The sequence below is a fragment of the Gadus macrocephalus genome, chromosome 9 (assembly GCF_031168955.1).
Source record: "Gadus macrocephalus chromosome 9, ASM3116895v1".
NCBI lineage: Eukaryota > Metazoa > Chordata > Actinopteri > Gadiformes > Gadidae > Gadus > Gadus macrocephalus.
This window is the reverse complement of record NC_082390.1, coordinates 22,780,360-22,796,101: the sequence shown is the minus strand read 5'-3', so window position 1 is coordinate 22,796,101 and position 15,742 is coordinate 22,780,360. Positions and strand designations below refer to the sequence as shown.

At 42.6% G+C, this 15,742-nt stretch overlaps 2 protein-coding genes across 5 annotated transcripts in view; one reads left to right on the top strand and one right to left on the bottom strand.

Moving 5' to 3' along the window:
• Positions 1-338: 338 nt before the first annotated feature.
• On the top strand, positions 339-15,005 carry nap1l4a (nucleosome assembly protein 1-like 4a). Of its 4 annotated transcripts, XM_060061524.1 has the most exons (15): positions 371-543; positions 1,725-1,760; positions 1,856-1,922; positions 2,391-2,535; positions 2,652-2,738; positions 4,657-4,788; positions 5,101-5,172; positions 8,051-8,190; positions 9,301-9,446; positions 10,060-10,079; positions 10,197-10,316; positions 10,409-10,447; positions 11,406-11,456; positions 11,896-11,934; positions 13,409-15,005. In XM_060061524.1, exons 1-14 carry the CDS (start codon positions 423-425, stop codon positions 11,899-11,901), a joined length of 1,182 nt encoding a protein of 393 aa, XP_059917507.1. In that variant the 5' UTR covers positions 371-422; the 3' UTR covers positions 11,902-11,934; positions 13,409-15,005. The 4 variants fall into 4 exon arrangements, 3 of the variants coding, with proteins under 3 accessions (XP_059917506.1, XP_059917507.1, XP_059917508.1); XM_060061523.1 differs by lacking the exon at positions 11,896-11,934 and having other exon boundaries at positions 339-543; XR_009527374.1 differs by lacking the exon at positions 11,896-11,934 and having other exon boundaries at positions 372-543; positions 10,409-10,483; positions 11,362-11,456; positions 13,409-13,516.
• Positions 14,294-15,742, bottom strand: part of acot19 (acyl-CoA thioesterase 19) — a 42,755-nt gene continuing 41,306 nt past the window's right edge. The window contains exon 10 of the mRNA XM_060061520.1: positions 14,294-15,578. Within this exon, the coding sequence (XP_059917503.1) occupies positions 15,448-15,578 (131 nt within the window). The 3' untranslated portion in view covers positions 14,294-15,447. The remainder of the gene's footprint in view (positions 15,579-15,742) is intronic.

The following is a 15,742-nucleotide window of genomic DNA, read 5'->3' as shown; positions in this document are numbered from 1 at the left end:
TTTGAAGAATGTCCATGAGACAAACTAGAATTGCAGGGTGAGTGATGGTACATGATTCAGTCCACAGGTGGGGTTGAGTGATGGTACATGAGTCAGTCATCGGGTGGGGGTGAGTGATGGTACATGAGTCAGTCAGTCAACGGGTGGGGGTGAGTGATGGTTCATGAGTCAGTCAACAGGTGGGGGTTAGTGATGGTACATGAGTCAGTCAACAGGTGGGGGAGAGATGGCACATCACTGATCAGTCAGTCAACAGGTGGGGCTGAGTGATGGTACATCAGTCAACAGGTGGGGCTGAGTGATGGTATATCAGTCAGTCAACAGGTGGGGGTTAGTGATGGCACATCAATCAGTCAACAGTTGGGGTCGAGTGATGGACAATGAGTCAACAGGTGAGGCGCCCCACGTAGGTCCTCCAGTGCATGTCTCCCCCCGGCTCCTCGACCAATAGGAATCGAGCGTTGTGGAGAGTGCCCGTGGCAGCCTCGCGGTACAAGAAGCGGAGAGAGAAAGGCGGCCAGCACGATTCCGCTGACTTTAAAGGTAAGCAGGGGAAACACTTAAACCCACGTTTGTGTTATCGAGTTCGTGCCCATCCGACCGCACTGCAGGGTAACAAAGACCATCGGAAGGACGACTTGCGACTGGTCTTGTGTATATATATATATATATATAATGGATCCTGCCGACGCTCGGGACGCGTGTGCTAACGGCGGCTAGCTTGCGCTAGCTTCCCCACGGGGCGAAACACGCTGCTTCTAAACCGCGAGGGGTTTCAATGATTTATTCAAGGCTGTTGTTTTCAGTATTAGTTGCGGCCAGTTATTATTACTATTCTTGCCGTTTCTGCTAGCCAGTTGCCCTGTAGTGCTGTCGCTTTGGTTAGCGTCGTTAGCAGCTGTCATAAACAAACTGAATGGCACCGGGACCCCACGAGGTCGGATTGGGATCCACAGTCTCCAACATGTGTAGTGATTGCAGATATTACTTTTCCATGTGGACTGAGTCGTGGTAAGTAGCTAAAATGAAGACACCCTATGTAGCAAAGCTGGTTAGCCTGTACGTGCGTCATCGGCCTGCGCGTCAATGTTAGCGCCGAGCTAATGTTGCTCTCTGACTGGGAGAGGGTATTGAGTTGTCGTGTTTCCCCGCTCTACCACAGCGACCCTTCCTGTCCCTGACTCTGACCTGTGTACGCCAGTTAACTGTCCCCGAAACCAGAATTATAAGAACACGAAAATGTAAGCTAGTAAAACAAAAACATGGACCATTCTTCCAACAGTTTGGACGAAAATCAATATCCGAAACATGTAACTGAAACGAAATTGCATGGATTGGAAGTCCCTTCCCCTAACGCTGATTAATCCCATGGATAACCACATGGTACGGAATTCCCTCTCTCTAACGCCGCTAAGCCTTATAGCTGAACACATGTTACGGAAAGACCCGCCCTCTGCCGCCTTAACGCTCATTTGGATCATCCCGTCCCAGGCGTGCCTTCGTGATACCAGAACGTTGGGGAATGCGGTTTTGTTCTAGCTGTGATTTCACAATCGCCTTTAGCTGGTAGTCTATTCTATGGTTGAGTTTTGTCAGTGAATTGTTGGCCGCATTAACTTGATGTTTGACCTCAGCTCTACCCTATACGTCGCTTTGATGATGTTGCTGTTGTAACTGTTTATTTTGCTGCTTGTTTTATCAGTCATTTTACATATTTTAAACAGGAGGGAGCTGTCACGTTGTAATGGACGCAAACAAAGGTAAGGTGTCATATCTATTTTTCACTTTGTGACATCGGCCATCATATGATATTCTTACTACTCTGCTTACTGCTTTGTTTGCTGTCGTTTGGAAGGTAAAGGAGATCAAGGCATCCAGAGTTCGGAGGGACAGGGTCCGGACAGCTTTCACAACATGGAAAGGTGTGTGGGTGTTCACTGAAGACTGCCAACATAGCTGGTGTGCCATGTGGTTACATTATTATAGCTACTCCGGTCGTTTTGTGGTGCACAATATTTGAAAAATTAAACCACACTGCTTTTGGCTTTGCGATGTTGTACTCTGACACTTTTTCTAAAGATTCATATTTACAATATTATGGGTGCATCTATCTTACTACATTTTGCAATGTGCTTATCTTTCTGATGCCTTGGAAGATGTTCTTCAGAACGTGTTGACTTTTTATAATATAATTTCAATCATTTAGTAAAATGCAGCTTCGGAGCTTTTCCAGCACTACTTCTTAGCATTGTCGGTTATATCACAGGTGCTGAGATTCTTAAATAACGGGCATGTTTTGGGTCTTCCAGCAAACTAGCTCAAATTGTTTTTTTCAATCTCATGGTCTGGGTTATTCCTCTACTCACAACTGCCCTCTCTCCTCCTCGCAGCCTGCTTCCTAAAGCAGTGAAGAGGCGAGTTCATGCACTGAAGAGGCTACAGGTTCAGTGTGCCAACATAGAAGCCAAGTTTTATGAGGAGGTCCATGAACTAGAGCGGAAGTACGCTGTTCTTTACCAGCCTCTCTATGACAAGGTACCGGAGCCGGCTTACTACCGGGGATGCTCACTTTACCGTCACCATTTCCCCAATGTCTAACATCTGCATTGCATGTGTGGAGGTGCCTAACTCATTTGTCAATGTTCTTCCAGAGGAGAGACGTTATCACGGGAACGGTGGAGCCCACAGATGAAGAATGTGAGTGGCAGAGCGACCGAGAGGAGGAGGAAGACCTAGCGGTGAGTTGACAGTTGTTGCCGGCCTCTCTTACAATCAGCCCATACCCGTTGATTGTTGTTAGTTTTAGTCTGATTGTTATGGTTTGGACTGTTGGACTCACTGAGTCTCAGCCTTCATATGAGATGTATGTGTATATAGTCCAGTGTTTCCCGCAGGATTTTTTTCAGCAGCGGTGGTGTGGTCCCAGATCCCTCTAGGGGGGTCCGGGGGCATGCCCCCCCGGCCGGAATTTTTTTGTACCCTTTACATTGGAAAGCATGAATCTGGTGCACTTTGAGAGGAGAATATGCACTTAAATCCTATTCAAACAGTCCTGTGTATTACTGTAGATGGGATTATTGGTGTTGTAACTTTGCCTTTTGTGTCATCATTTACAGATTTTTATATTTTTGTATAGTAATATTTAAACCAAAAATCCCACAACGCAAATATAATTTGCACAATTTTTTTACAGATTTTTGCCTAATGCTTAAACACTAAACATGGTTGCTATGCCCAAAGCATAACTGTTTTTTACATAAGACACTTTGTTCAAAAATGAAATCCCCTGCAACAATGGGCAAAACACATCTTTTTAAATTATAAACCTAACTAAAATTTGAAAAGAACACAGACTCACACACATGAAAAATAAAAAATAAAGCTAATTGAATACCAATCAGTGTGAGCCTTAGCACTACAAATAGACCTCAGGTGAGCTCAGCTCCTTTGTGAGACAGTGAGAGTCAGGGGAAGAGGACAAGAGAGCGATGATAAGCTTGTTATTGCTTAAAACACTTCTTAGTCTTGGGAGTCAAAAAGTGATGAGAAAATTATAAAATAAATATAAGTTATACATAATAGAAACTATTCATGATCTTTTAAGAAGTCCTTAGGTTTTTTCCCTGCATTTATGCTAATGACCACATGCTTACAGGCGATTAGCATAAATCCCTAACTAAAATACGCGATGAAAACAGATTTTATATGGCAATAAAGAACAACATCGGATCTAACAGTATGGATTCATTTTTCAAAGTTCCCGAAAATACCTAGGCTGGATATAAGCTCCTGTAAAGGCTATGAGTGATCCCAAAAAGAGCGACAACACGCACACACACACACATAGGCCTAAGCACACACACACACAATACTAGAGGAAAAACGGCACGGAGGTTGCGGTTTATAGATACAATAAAATGATTGGGCTCAGAGGGTTTTTAACACTGGTGGTCATGTAGCGACACATTTTAGCAACTTACTTTCTCTCTCTCTCTCTCTGTCTGTCTGTCTGTCTGTCTCTCTCTCTCTTTCCTTCTTTCTTCGATCTTCCGCTTCACTCGCTACTGCTAGAATCAATGTAACTTTGCAACCGTGTAGGGTAGCCTACTGCCAACAACTGCCACACTCGCTGTGTATTTTCCTTCTTTGATGTTGGTTACGTGACGATGTGCCGCGTGCTGCGCAATTGACGTTACGCGCTGTACATTTTCTAAAAGGAGCTACGGGGAAAAAAAAAAAATGAGAAGGATTTTTATTGCAGCGGCGGAGAAAATTCAGCAGCGGCGGCGCGCCGCTGCTGTGTGAACGTGGGGGAAACACTGTAGTCTGTGTGGATAACAAAACTCAAAAGATAGCCATTGCTGTTTATCTGCATGTTTTGCATGGGACAGAGTTATAAAATGATAAACTCTTATTGTAACATGCTTACCTGGGATACATACACTAGGTACCTAATTTTTTTTAAGGTCCCAATTGTCAAAGAGTGGTTAAAAACTTGAGCATCGTATCGTTCTAGGGGTGTGTTACACAACTTCTCTCGCACACTTTAAAGGTCCACCGATGTCTTCGCATTTGATGGCGGGGGGGGGGGTGGTCCCGGGCACTCTGTAAGAAGAGGTCAATCATTATTCGTCACTCTTCCATTTGGGTTTGTAGGAGCAACTGAAAAAGAAGGCTGCGGTTGAGGACAAGAAGGAAGACCCTACCCCAGAGGAAGACCCCAAAGGCATCCCTGAGTTCTGGCTCACCATCTTCAAGGGAGTAGACATGCTCAGCGACATGCTTGAGGTACCGTCAGATTCAAACGTTTGCATGGGCCGTTCTTGCAAGAATTGCATCTTAAAGCCTCCGCCAACCTCTCAAAAATAGTGCTTTGAAATCTTCTACTGATATCAAGACCCTAAATTACGTAGTTAAGTAAAAGAATGAATTTGCAAGTTATGCACCAAAAGTAAACAGCCGAGCACGTGAAACATTTGTTTTGTTTCTTTAAAGAATGGGAAACAAAAGAATTGTTTCTTTATCCTTATGTGGCTTAAGAACAATGTATATTTGCAGAAGTACAGTTTTTAACTTTAAATCTCCTAACTTCCTGCACAGGAACATGATGAGCCCATCCTTAAGCACCTGAAAGACATCCAGGTCAAGTATTCTGAGCCTGGGCAGCCAATGGTCAGTATTTGCGCAATAATAACTTGTTGTTTTATCCATATATCAATAAGGAAACGGTATAGTACCAGGAGATTGCAACATACAGTAGGGCTGTAACGATACACAAATTCACGATTCGGTTTGTATCACGATTTTTGACCCACGGTTCGATACATCCCACGATTCTTTTAAATTTAAAAAGCATTTTATTTAAACAACAATTAAATGCCAATTATCTTAATGTAACATTTAATAACAAATAATTTGGAACACTGAACAGATTTGAACCGAAAGAATACTATTAAAGTATAGCTAAATTAATAAAGAAATAACCAAAGACTGCATTTGGAGGATGCTTTTTGCTGGTAGGCATAATAGGGCCCCTTTAACTGTTTGGTTGGTTTATTCAAATATCCTTATTAGCGCTTCTTATTAGGCTATGTAGCTTAAATAATGACATAATCAGGCCGTATAGAATGCAACATGTTTAATAGCCTAACTTTCAATAGATGAGGAAAAACATTAACGTCCCAATAACGAGGCATAGTGTTACGAGTAGCATTTGTGTGTGCGGGAGAATGGCAGTGTGAGTGACGTCAGCGAGTGAGTGGACGAGCGAGGAGAGCGAGCGGTGGCGCGTGTGTCTAGTGAAGAAGCGAACGAGTCCGGTAGAATAAAGTACCCATCCTGTCAATAATCGGTGGCCGCCTCATTCCGACCTATAAGCAGACAAACTGCCAGTCAAATCACACAAAACAATAGAGACAGGATCACACAGGCAATTTTTTTCGCGCTTGGCCCACTCTGGATAAATGTCGTTCATATCGCATTTGAGGACTTCGACGGCTGTGGAGAAATGCAATCCTCCGTAGCCACGGAGAGCTGTGATCACAGAGAGGGCATCTCGTCACATATTTACGGCATCGATAGGAGGGGGCGCTGTCAGCAGACTATTATTTGGACAAATTATTAGCAAATTTCAATCTGACAATTTGACCGAAGAGTTAGAAAGGGCATATCGCGCTTCTGCCTTCTCACACCATGAGACAGGTTTGTGGCTTTGAGTATCGCGATTTTTGGTTTGATACGCGTATCGTTACAGCCCTAACATGCAAACGGCGCGCTTTTTGGCGCGAGTCGCTTTTTTATCATACATTTTGGGGACCTGTGTGGTTCGTGCAGATCTGAAGAGTTTTTGACTGACTGAGACCCCCCGTGCCTTCGAAGTAAAGAAAAGTGATTCCGGAAATGATTTTGTTATGGGACCAATCACAGCCCTTGCCATCGCGTCGAAACATTGGATGCGCATGCGCACGGTAGAGCTTAGATCGGGCTCAGAAAATCAAGCCCGACCCCGACCCTCTGCACGTTCTGTGCTGACACATTAACTGTAATTATGAGCCCTAGCCCGATTTCAACCCGACATTTATTTTAACACATATGTAACTTTGTACACATTTGTTACTGGGCCTACACAGCTAAATACATATTTAAGGGATAATGTATAGAACGCCGGTCATTATCGGGAAAATAAGCCCCGACAGGGCGAACAGTACACCGACGCGCAGCGAAGGCGTCTTGCTTCGCCCTGAAGGGGCTTACTTTCGAAAATGACCGGCGACGTTCTATACATGATCCCGCTTATTACACGGCTACTTGCCAAAACTAAAAAAATAACTTTACATGGTGCGCCTTTTTACAATTTATTCGTTACCAGCATTCATTCATAATTTTTTCACAATGTCTTGTTTTTAAAAGATTTATGATGACTTTATGCTCTGTAAGGTGACCTTGGGTGGCTTGAAAGGCGCCTCTAAATTAAATGTATTATTATTTGTAGTGTTGATCAGCAGAGCAATAATAAATTGTCCGCAAAGACGGTGACGTCGCTTAGCAACAGAAGACACTGGGGTTAACAAGTCACCGGACTAGCTACCAAAGTGAACGGAGTGTTCCACGGCATTGAGAAGACCTGTGTAATAAAGGCCTATAATATTTCTGTTTATGGCATAGATTTCTCCTCAGATTAGGCCAATAAACCAATGATAAAAATAAAAATGCTTGATCAAAGGCCCGACCCGGCCCGAGGATAGTGGTGGGAAATATCAGAGAATATTTTGTGCAGCAGAACGCACTTATTGTGCAGCAGGACGCAGGGTGCAAGTGCAGTTGGAAGTGGTCATGGCTAAAATCAGAAGCCACGACTGAGGTGAATACAGTGAAGCATAACTTTCCACTGTCTGACAGGATGTGCTAAATGCACACACTGCATTAAAGAAATTAATTATGCCAGCAGGGGTGTACATGCCCTGTATGCACACTGTAAGGCAGACATTCATCGGAGGAAAGTGACAACAACAATAACTACACAAAGTGTTGCACAGCTTCTCCGAAACCCTCTTCCAGAAACCCCCTAAGCAGCAGATAGATCAGGGACAGTGATCGGCCTATACTACCTGTACCTGTGATCGCATATCCAATGCAGAGGTGTGTGTGTGTTTGTGTGTGTGTGTGTGTGTGTGTGTGAAAATAAATTAACTTAGTTTAAAAAGGCACTTTAACCGAGTAACTAATATATTTTTTATCTTTCTAGGCATATAGCATAGGCCATCTCATGATAATAGGATATCATGCCGTCATATCTTTTCCGACTTCGGGTAGCTCTCTTTTTTTTGTCATACATGTGTTTGCATCCCTGAACATATGTGTGGTCTGCTTCAGCTTCCATGTAGACACCAGCTGTCCATTATGAAATGTGTTTGTGTTGTCAGTAGATCACAGGGACACCTAGAGTACAAATGAGGGCCTTGCGTTACTGCATATCATAACGCTAACATGTTTGTCTGAATAATACATTTTGCAGCGTTTTTGTTTTCTGTGTTTTTTTTTTTTCCTTCAGAGTTTCACGTTAGAGTTCCACTTTGAGTCCAACCCCTTCTTCAACAGCACTGTCCTCACTAAGGTGTACAGGATGAAGTCTGAACCCGAGAGCTCAGAGCCCTTCTCCTTCGAGGGTCCTGAGATCATTGACTGTGAAGGGTGAGAACACAAAACACACGCATTATGCTTGCATGACACAAATCTCCACCTCGAAGGCTTGCTCTGTTTTCAGTGAGTGAAACTATTTGTCTGAGTTAGGGCTTTGACTTTTGGCCAAAAATCATATTCGAAGTTCGTTTGTTTATTAATATTAGTATTCGAATATTTATTAATAATTTGACCATTAAATGCCTTCAGTAATACCTGGGCTGAATCCGAATACTTAGTACATACTATTTATGTTCAGTGTCTACTACTTGTCTACAGCTATGCGTAGAACGCCTAGAACGGTCTACAGCTATGCGTAGAACGCCTCTGAACTCTTCCGAACACAACACTCCACCGGATGTTTGGAGATGACGTGTCTCCCCTCAGATGCCGGCAAAATTACCTTGATAAGTTACCTGTTTTCCGTCTTGTCATCGTTGCTATTAAATTAAAAATGTCTCTTTTTACTTTATTACTTACTTTACTTTTTTACTCTTTTTAATGTCTTTTTTTCGCCGCTTTCTATGACGTCTTTCTAAGCCGCTGTTGGTAGTGTCGGGTCAGCCATCTCTTCTTCGTCCGTTACCAGACTCGTAGTCTGGTAACGTAGTGACCTACCGTTGTATACTGTGGCGGTAGTACGCATTCGGAAACGTTTTCCGTACTACACAATGCACACTGAGCATTCGGACGCGCTATATTTGTGGCGTACTACAAAATGCATACTATAAGTATGAGTATTCGGATTCAGCCCTGAATTGGGCTTTGCAAGGTTTGTTTACAGGCGTTGCTATGGTTACCGGTCTTGCGTGTTCCAACGGTTTATTATGTTTCTAATAAATCGCTGTCTAATCAATACTTCATTCACTGCCTCTTCTGTGGTCATTACAATATTATGAATAGACTGCATGGGTTCTCCGACGTCTCTCCCTCTTGGCCTGCCCATAACAGGTTCGAATATTAAGGGCTGCCTAATATTCGTTCGAATTTTGATTTATTTTTTTGATATTTGAATTATATTCGAATCACGAAGTTCGAAGTCAAAGCCCTAGTCTGATTAAAGACTTGCTGTATCCGTATAAGAGGTGTGGTTGTTGTCTGATTCGGTGACTGTCCCCTCAGCTGTCCGATAGACTGGCAGAAGGGGAAGGACGTGACGGTGAAAACCATCAAGAAGAAACAGAAGCACAAAGGCCGCGGCACGGTGCGCACCGTCACCAAGCAGGTCCCCAACGACTCCTTCTTCAACTTCTTCAACCCCATCAAAGGTGAGGATACACACATCTGACCAGGGGCTGGAATGACCGGCTATCAGTTAATGCAGCATAACTGTGTGTATGTATGTGTCCATATATGCATCATTAGTTTGAGGGACAAATCAACACAAATTATGCCTTTTAATAATTATAGCAAAGAATGAATAATTACGAATCAAGCCTTTGAGAACTCGCAACACGCACACTTATTGTATTACTTTTTATTATTTTGTTTGTCAGACGGACAAAACACGCACTTACATTCATGATCAATTTGAAAGCCATATTTGTTTGACCGCCATTTAATATATTTGGTATAGGCCTACTTAATCTATTGTAGGGTATATAATGTATAACGCCGGTTCTACATCACATGGGGTCAATCATGACCTCCCATGAGGAGGGCCCGCCTCTTTCTCCTGCTTCTGCTCGGATTTATAAATATGATTGCATTCGTCCTAATCATTGAAAATTAATTCAAATATATATTTAACAGTCAAGTTTAATCCTATTGGTAATTATGACACAATTCGTATATAACTTATATAACTTTAAGTATATAACTTAAATCGAAGCATGCCGTATTTCGGTATATTCTTCTAAATGTTTTGTTCTTGTCTTGCAGTCGCACCAGATGGAGAGTTGGTGAGTTGTTTTCATTTGAAACGTGTCAACAGACTCTTCCTTCTTAAGCTGACTAATACCCCTGGACTGTATCCCAACTCCTGCCGGAGACCTCAGCTGCTGTTTTGTGTTGTGTAGGACGAGGACTCTGAGCTCACCCTAGCCACCGACTTTGAAATCGGGCATTTCTTCCGTGAGCGGATTGTTCCCCGGGCCGTGCTGTACTTCACCGGGGAGGGTCTGGAAGACGACGACAGCGTAAGCACATGCACACCAAGCACTTACACACCATGGTTTGCTGGAGTTCCACTGTTCACTCTCCTGTTTCCCCCCCCTCTTATTTTGACTAGTTTGACGATGAGGAGGAGATGGAGGAAGGCGACGAAGAGGTTAGTAGGATGTGAGGGTCTCATCTTGGACAGGTTGGTGCATGTTAGGGCTGTCACTTTTTCCAAAAATGAAATTCGAACGAATTTCGAATGTCCATAATTAATTTGAATACATTCGACCCCCCCCCCCCCATAGAACACGACAACAGTCTTGATTTTTTATGTTGCTCTTTTTATTTCTTGTGGAAATCACGTATACCTACTGAATTCATAACAGCACAGGATAAAAACACATCTTTGATAACACATTAGTAAACACAACAAAAGGAAGCTCCGACACACAAGTGCGTCTGTCTTTTACACATTAACAATAACTCGCGCGGCTGTACACTCTGTGCTGCTCCGCTCGGCAGTTGTTCCTCTGCTGCTACATTTCGGTGGTAAGCTAGCAGATGAGTGCGCAAATTTGATGTTGTCGATAAGTACGACAGCTCTCTTTTACAAAGACGACAAACGGCCTTGTCTTTGTTTGTGACTTTTCCACCCACGGTGTAAAAGCCAAAAGGCTTCCATACGCTGCTTTTTAAATGTGATGGTGTCGTTATGGTCCGCTCAGCATTGTACTCCTCGCAATTCTCCATTTTTAATAGCAGTTTTTTAATAGCCGTATCTCGGTTCGCGTTCTCTTCAGTTACGTTTTGTTTCAAAGCCCTCTTGGCCTATCTGTATCGAATGTTGATTCAACATTCGATACAGATAGCCAGGCCAAGAGGGTCGGCAACAGGTCAAATTGATATAAAATGTTAGTCTGCTTTCGATCCCCTGCTGGATCGAAAGCAGACTACTTAAAATGGTCTCAAGTTCTTATGAGACGGCAGCACACACAGTTCGAATGGAGAATTACACTTCGAATTCGAACTTTTCACCCCACCTTCGAACGAATATTCGAACTTCGAATAAAAAGTGACAGCCCTAGTGCATGTGGAGTGGCTCAGCATATCTCTCCCTGTGTGTTTAGGAGCAGGATGATGACGATGATGATGAGGATGAAGGAGAGGTGGACACCAAGGTCAGTATCCTGTTATCAACAGCTGAATATGCATGAGGGCTTTCTGATGGGCTCATTATTAGGAAGTGACATCCCTGTAATTCTTTAAATTGTGAAAAGGGATAATACTTAGTTTGCCATCTGACCAAAATACAAATCCGCTTGAATGATGGAGAACCAGTGGTTTCCGGTTATCCCAACACGCGCACGCACACAGACTTGGGAACAACAGTCTAAGCAGCAGTCGCATGCATTTAATTTATGTTAATGATATGCATGTGTATATTTCCCGGGGGCAATGCACAAAACAAAATGCATGTATCAGAGATGGCTTTAAGCTCATTTCATCTGGAGTTCATACTACCAACAAATGTTTAGATGGTTGGATAAGGTCTTGTATGGATCTCGTTGTGACTTTTAAACTTGTCTCTCCCTTCCCCTGGATGTCTTTTCATTGCAGGCATAATCAAATCATTTTCACTGCATGCATTCCTACTAGGTAAGGGAGAAGCATACTTCTATACTGTTACCTCCCATCAGCTTGGCTTGGTCATCCCCTCCTTTCTTTAGCTCTATAACACATCTCCCCAGCAGAAGTATACTACAAAATTAGACATTTTTCGGATAATGAAAGATGGCCACCATATCTCTTATGAATTTTGCTGCTGTAGTCAAGTATTGTTACGATTATTACAAGTTGGATGTGGTTTGTAAACGCACACAATTGAAAATTAACTGGCAAACGTAACAATTTGGGGATTTTGTACCATGCTTTTTTTTCAGTCTATCTCCCTTCAGTTCTCTGGTTCTGTTGAGAATATACTGCCGTCCTAAGATCCTAGTTATGTTCCTAAAAGATCTGTTCCCCTCACCTTCCCACCTCCACTTCCACTGGTTCCCCTCCTCTTCGCCTTTGCTCCTAACAGGTGTCTTACCCAGCCACCTCACTCAGTGCGTTTACATGGGACAGTTAGATCAAATTAAGCCTTATACCGATTTTGCTACTCAAACAAACCGTGTCAATTATTCGAACGTACATGGCCTTTAAGAGATCGGAAAATGGCCGGAGCATGGCTGAATCCGCTACCCTAGGTGGCGCTGTAGCCCTTTCAACAAGTGGTTATAGAGCCACTTCCGGTTTACCTCTACTAGTGAACTGACAGCTGTCCCGCATACGGCAACAATCCCTTTCTCCTCCATGTAGCGTTTCAATCTTGACTTCACAGCAGAAATTCCTATCCCCCAATTCCTTCTCCACCATGGCCGAGATAACCCCCACTACAAGTCTTTGTTGTGGAAGTACCAGAGTCGGAGAACCCGACGCGGTTTCATAATATTCATAATTCATAATAAGATTAATAATATCATAATATCCCTGTCAATTCGGTCGCGGCGCAATGAATGAATTAATATCTAACGATTATTTTGACAGATGTGCCCGAAGTTACTACTTTACAACCTTGTTGATGACCAACGTTTAGGAAAACATGTACTTTTAATTCAGCCTTGGGTGAAATCGAAGCGTAGTGTGTACTGAATGCGTGTTGATGATAGGGGGTTTCACTTTATAGGGGGTAATGGCATGACACCGGCTTCCTCCATCATCTATCTATATAAAGAAACAATTAAATATTTATAAAGAAATAAGAATGGTTTATAGCGACAACAACAAGACTACCGTCTCCTTCTACTTCTGGCTCACGTCCCCCGGCCGCAAGATCTCGAGCATGCGCAGAACGCGAAATCCGATGCGGGTTTACATGCAGGTAGAAACCGGACTATGATCGAGTTATCTAGGTGCTCTTATCCGATCTCGCTTGTCCGAAGTAGATCGGGTAAAGGTGTTTACATGTGAACGCACTGACTCAGTCCTCTGCTTTCCATCTAGACCTTTTATTTTCATTGTGCTCATCAAGTTGTGGTTTTCATGGTGCTTCCTGGGCCCTCGGTGACGTGTGCTTTGTCTTCCACAGAAAGCTGAAGCCCAGCCTGCCGAATGCAAGCAGCAGTAAGCGGTGAGACCAGCTGGTGTCGGATTACGGCGGAGATCTTCTCACATTTCTTTCAGGTTCTCAATAAATTGAAGGCCCCTCCCCTCTACCGTTTGCAGGCTCCGCCCATTTCCGATCTCTCGTCTGAACGCAATAGAACGCAACCAAACAGTGTTTTTACGATGTGCATGACTTTTTATTTAGATTTTGTTTATCTTCAGTTTTTTCCTCTCCATACCACCTTCTTAAAAACACCAAACTACTATTTTTGAATTGTAGACGGGTGGTTTTGAGTTATTGTTGAACAAAGTATAATCACTTGTATTCTAAAGGAGGCGTCCACGTCACCACCAGGGGAAAGGATCAGCCCCCAACTTAGGTTTTCATTTTTTGGTGGGGGGGGGGGGGAGAATCAATGACTCAGGGTTTTTTAATACCAATAAGATGGTTTACCAGAACACTGCTGAACAGGAATGGTTTCACTGGGGTGGGGTGGCTGCCAGGTTTCATCCTAGGTTTGCTCATTATAAGACAAAATCTGAAATGTTTTCTTTTTTCTTTTTTTTATGTTCATTGTCATGTCGTTGGACTATTTATTTTGGTTTCACCTGGCTGTATGACTTGCATCATGGGAAATTGTAATATTCCCATCCCAAGTTAAAGGCCTGTTCTCATTGGCTCAAATTTCTCTTCGGCTTTGCGTATACTGCCAAATTGCGTCATTTTAAAACATAAACGTGTTTCCATGGTTACTAATGTAGTTATGTAATGTACAACTAGTTTGACTAAAGCATAAAAGCGCTTAACAGGCTGTTTTTGCTTGATGAACGTTAGTTATTCCCGTTGACACAGCCTGTATAAAAAACATTTCCAACTAGTGTTCTTGGACCCACGAGCTGTCTGTTGTAGGGACGCTATCTTGGCACTCTTATCTGGGACAACATGTCAAAATAATTTGTTGCGATAGGTGGTCTTGACTAACACTTGACTTTGATCCCCATTTCGTACCGCCCTGAACCATAGCCTCTTCCGTTTGTTTTAATGGAAGGTATATACAACAAGAACAACAGACTGCCAAGTTGGGACTGATGCTTTTGAACCCTGTAGTGTTCCCCCCCCTCCCAAAATACAATTATTAAGGTTAACAAGAAGCCAAAAAACACCTTAACATGATTTGTACCAATTGTTCTGCCAATTATTTTTACTGACCATATAAATGTACTTCACTATTTGACATTTTGTTAACAAAATCATATTTTCCTTTTTAGTTTAAGATTCAACGGACTGTCTAGGGATGCATTGTAAGAGGTTGCCAATGAGTTTAGTTCTGCACCCTGGTGTTTCTCTTGGTATTGTGGATGCAGGGCCATAATGATATGATGGTGTGATGCTGCGTTCTCCGCTAAAACAGAATCAGAATAAAAAGCTTGTAGATCTGGACGATCTCCGGCTCCCTGCGGGCCGTGTACTAGCAATGGCCTTATCTGGTTCTTCGCAATTTGTTACTTGCGCAATATTTCTTTTCAATTTGTACAAAATGAGTTAAGATATTCTATTAAAGTTGTGCGACATAAACAAACTTCTTCGATTGGGTTTATTTGCTGTTGTCCGAGGAATGAACCGTGTCCACCTAGTCCAACTCTTGACAGGGATTCGAGGAAAAAAGAACAACTGCAAGTTCGGTATTTTATAGGCTCAGTTTATACCTCCATTTATATTTAAATGTTTTTCTACCACATTTGATACTTGCCTTTTTGTTGTTCAGATGTAAATTATTATAGATTGTTAGTCATGATGGATGATGGAAAATTACGAGGTATTCCATTTGGATGCTTTAAATAACAAGCATACGCTGGTTTTGCAGACCCTAGCTTAAACAATTACATTAATTAATATAAAGCTTGAATGCTACAAAAGCATAACTGTCACAAGATCAGGAATCAAACTGCAGCATGAAATAAGATTTTGTTTACATCTGTAATTGTAAAACTAATGGGCATGTATACTGGTCCCAAATTAGATCAGGTACAGGAAGTGATGTCAGACTGCGGGCCATAGTACAGGTGTTTCTTAAGGAAGTCCAGAATCTTCCACCAGGAATCTTCCTGGGCGTGGCAGTGTGCTGTCACCTCTCCACCCCACAGAACTACAACTGACAACAGAATAAACAGGAATCACAATGAGTGGACGAATGTACTACTACAGCTTACAATGTATAATATACTCAATACATATTCAAGTAAACTAGCATAACCTAGTATGACATATTTATACAACATTGTAAACTAGAAAATGCATTTCCTGCAGAAAATGCGC

Excerpts from the sequence above, each read along its gene's own strand:
- nap1l4a (XM_060061523.1), top strand. The coding sequence starts at position 423 with ATGTCTCCCCCCGGCTCCTCGACCAATAGGAATCGAGCGTTGTGGAGA. Across the intron at positions 544-1,724 it reads CGATTCCGCTGACTTTAAAG|GAGGGAGCTGTCACGTTGTA; the intron begins GTAAGCAGGGGA and ends TATTTTAAACAG. Across the intron at positions 8,191-9,300 it reads GAGATCATTGACTGTGAAGG|CTGTCCGATAGACTGGCAGA; the intron begins GTGAGAACACAA and ends CTGTCCCCTCAG.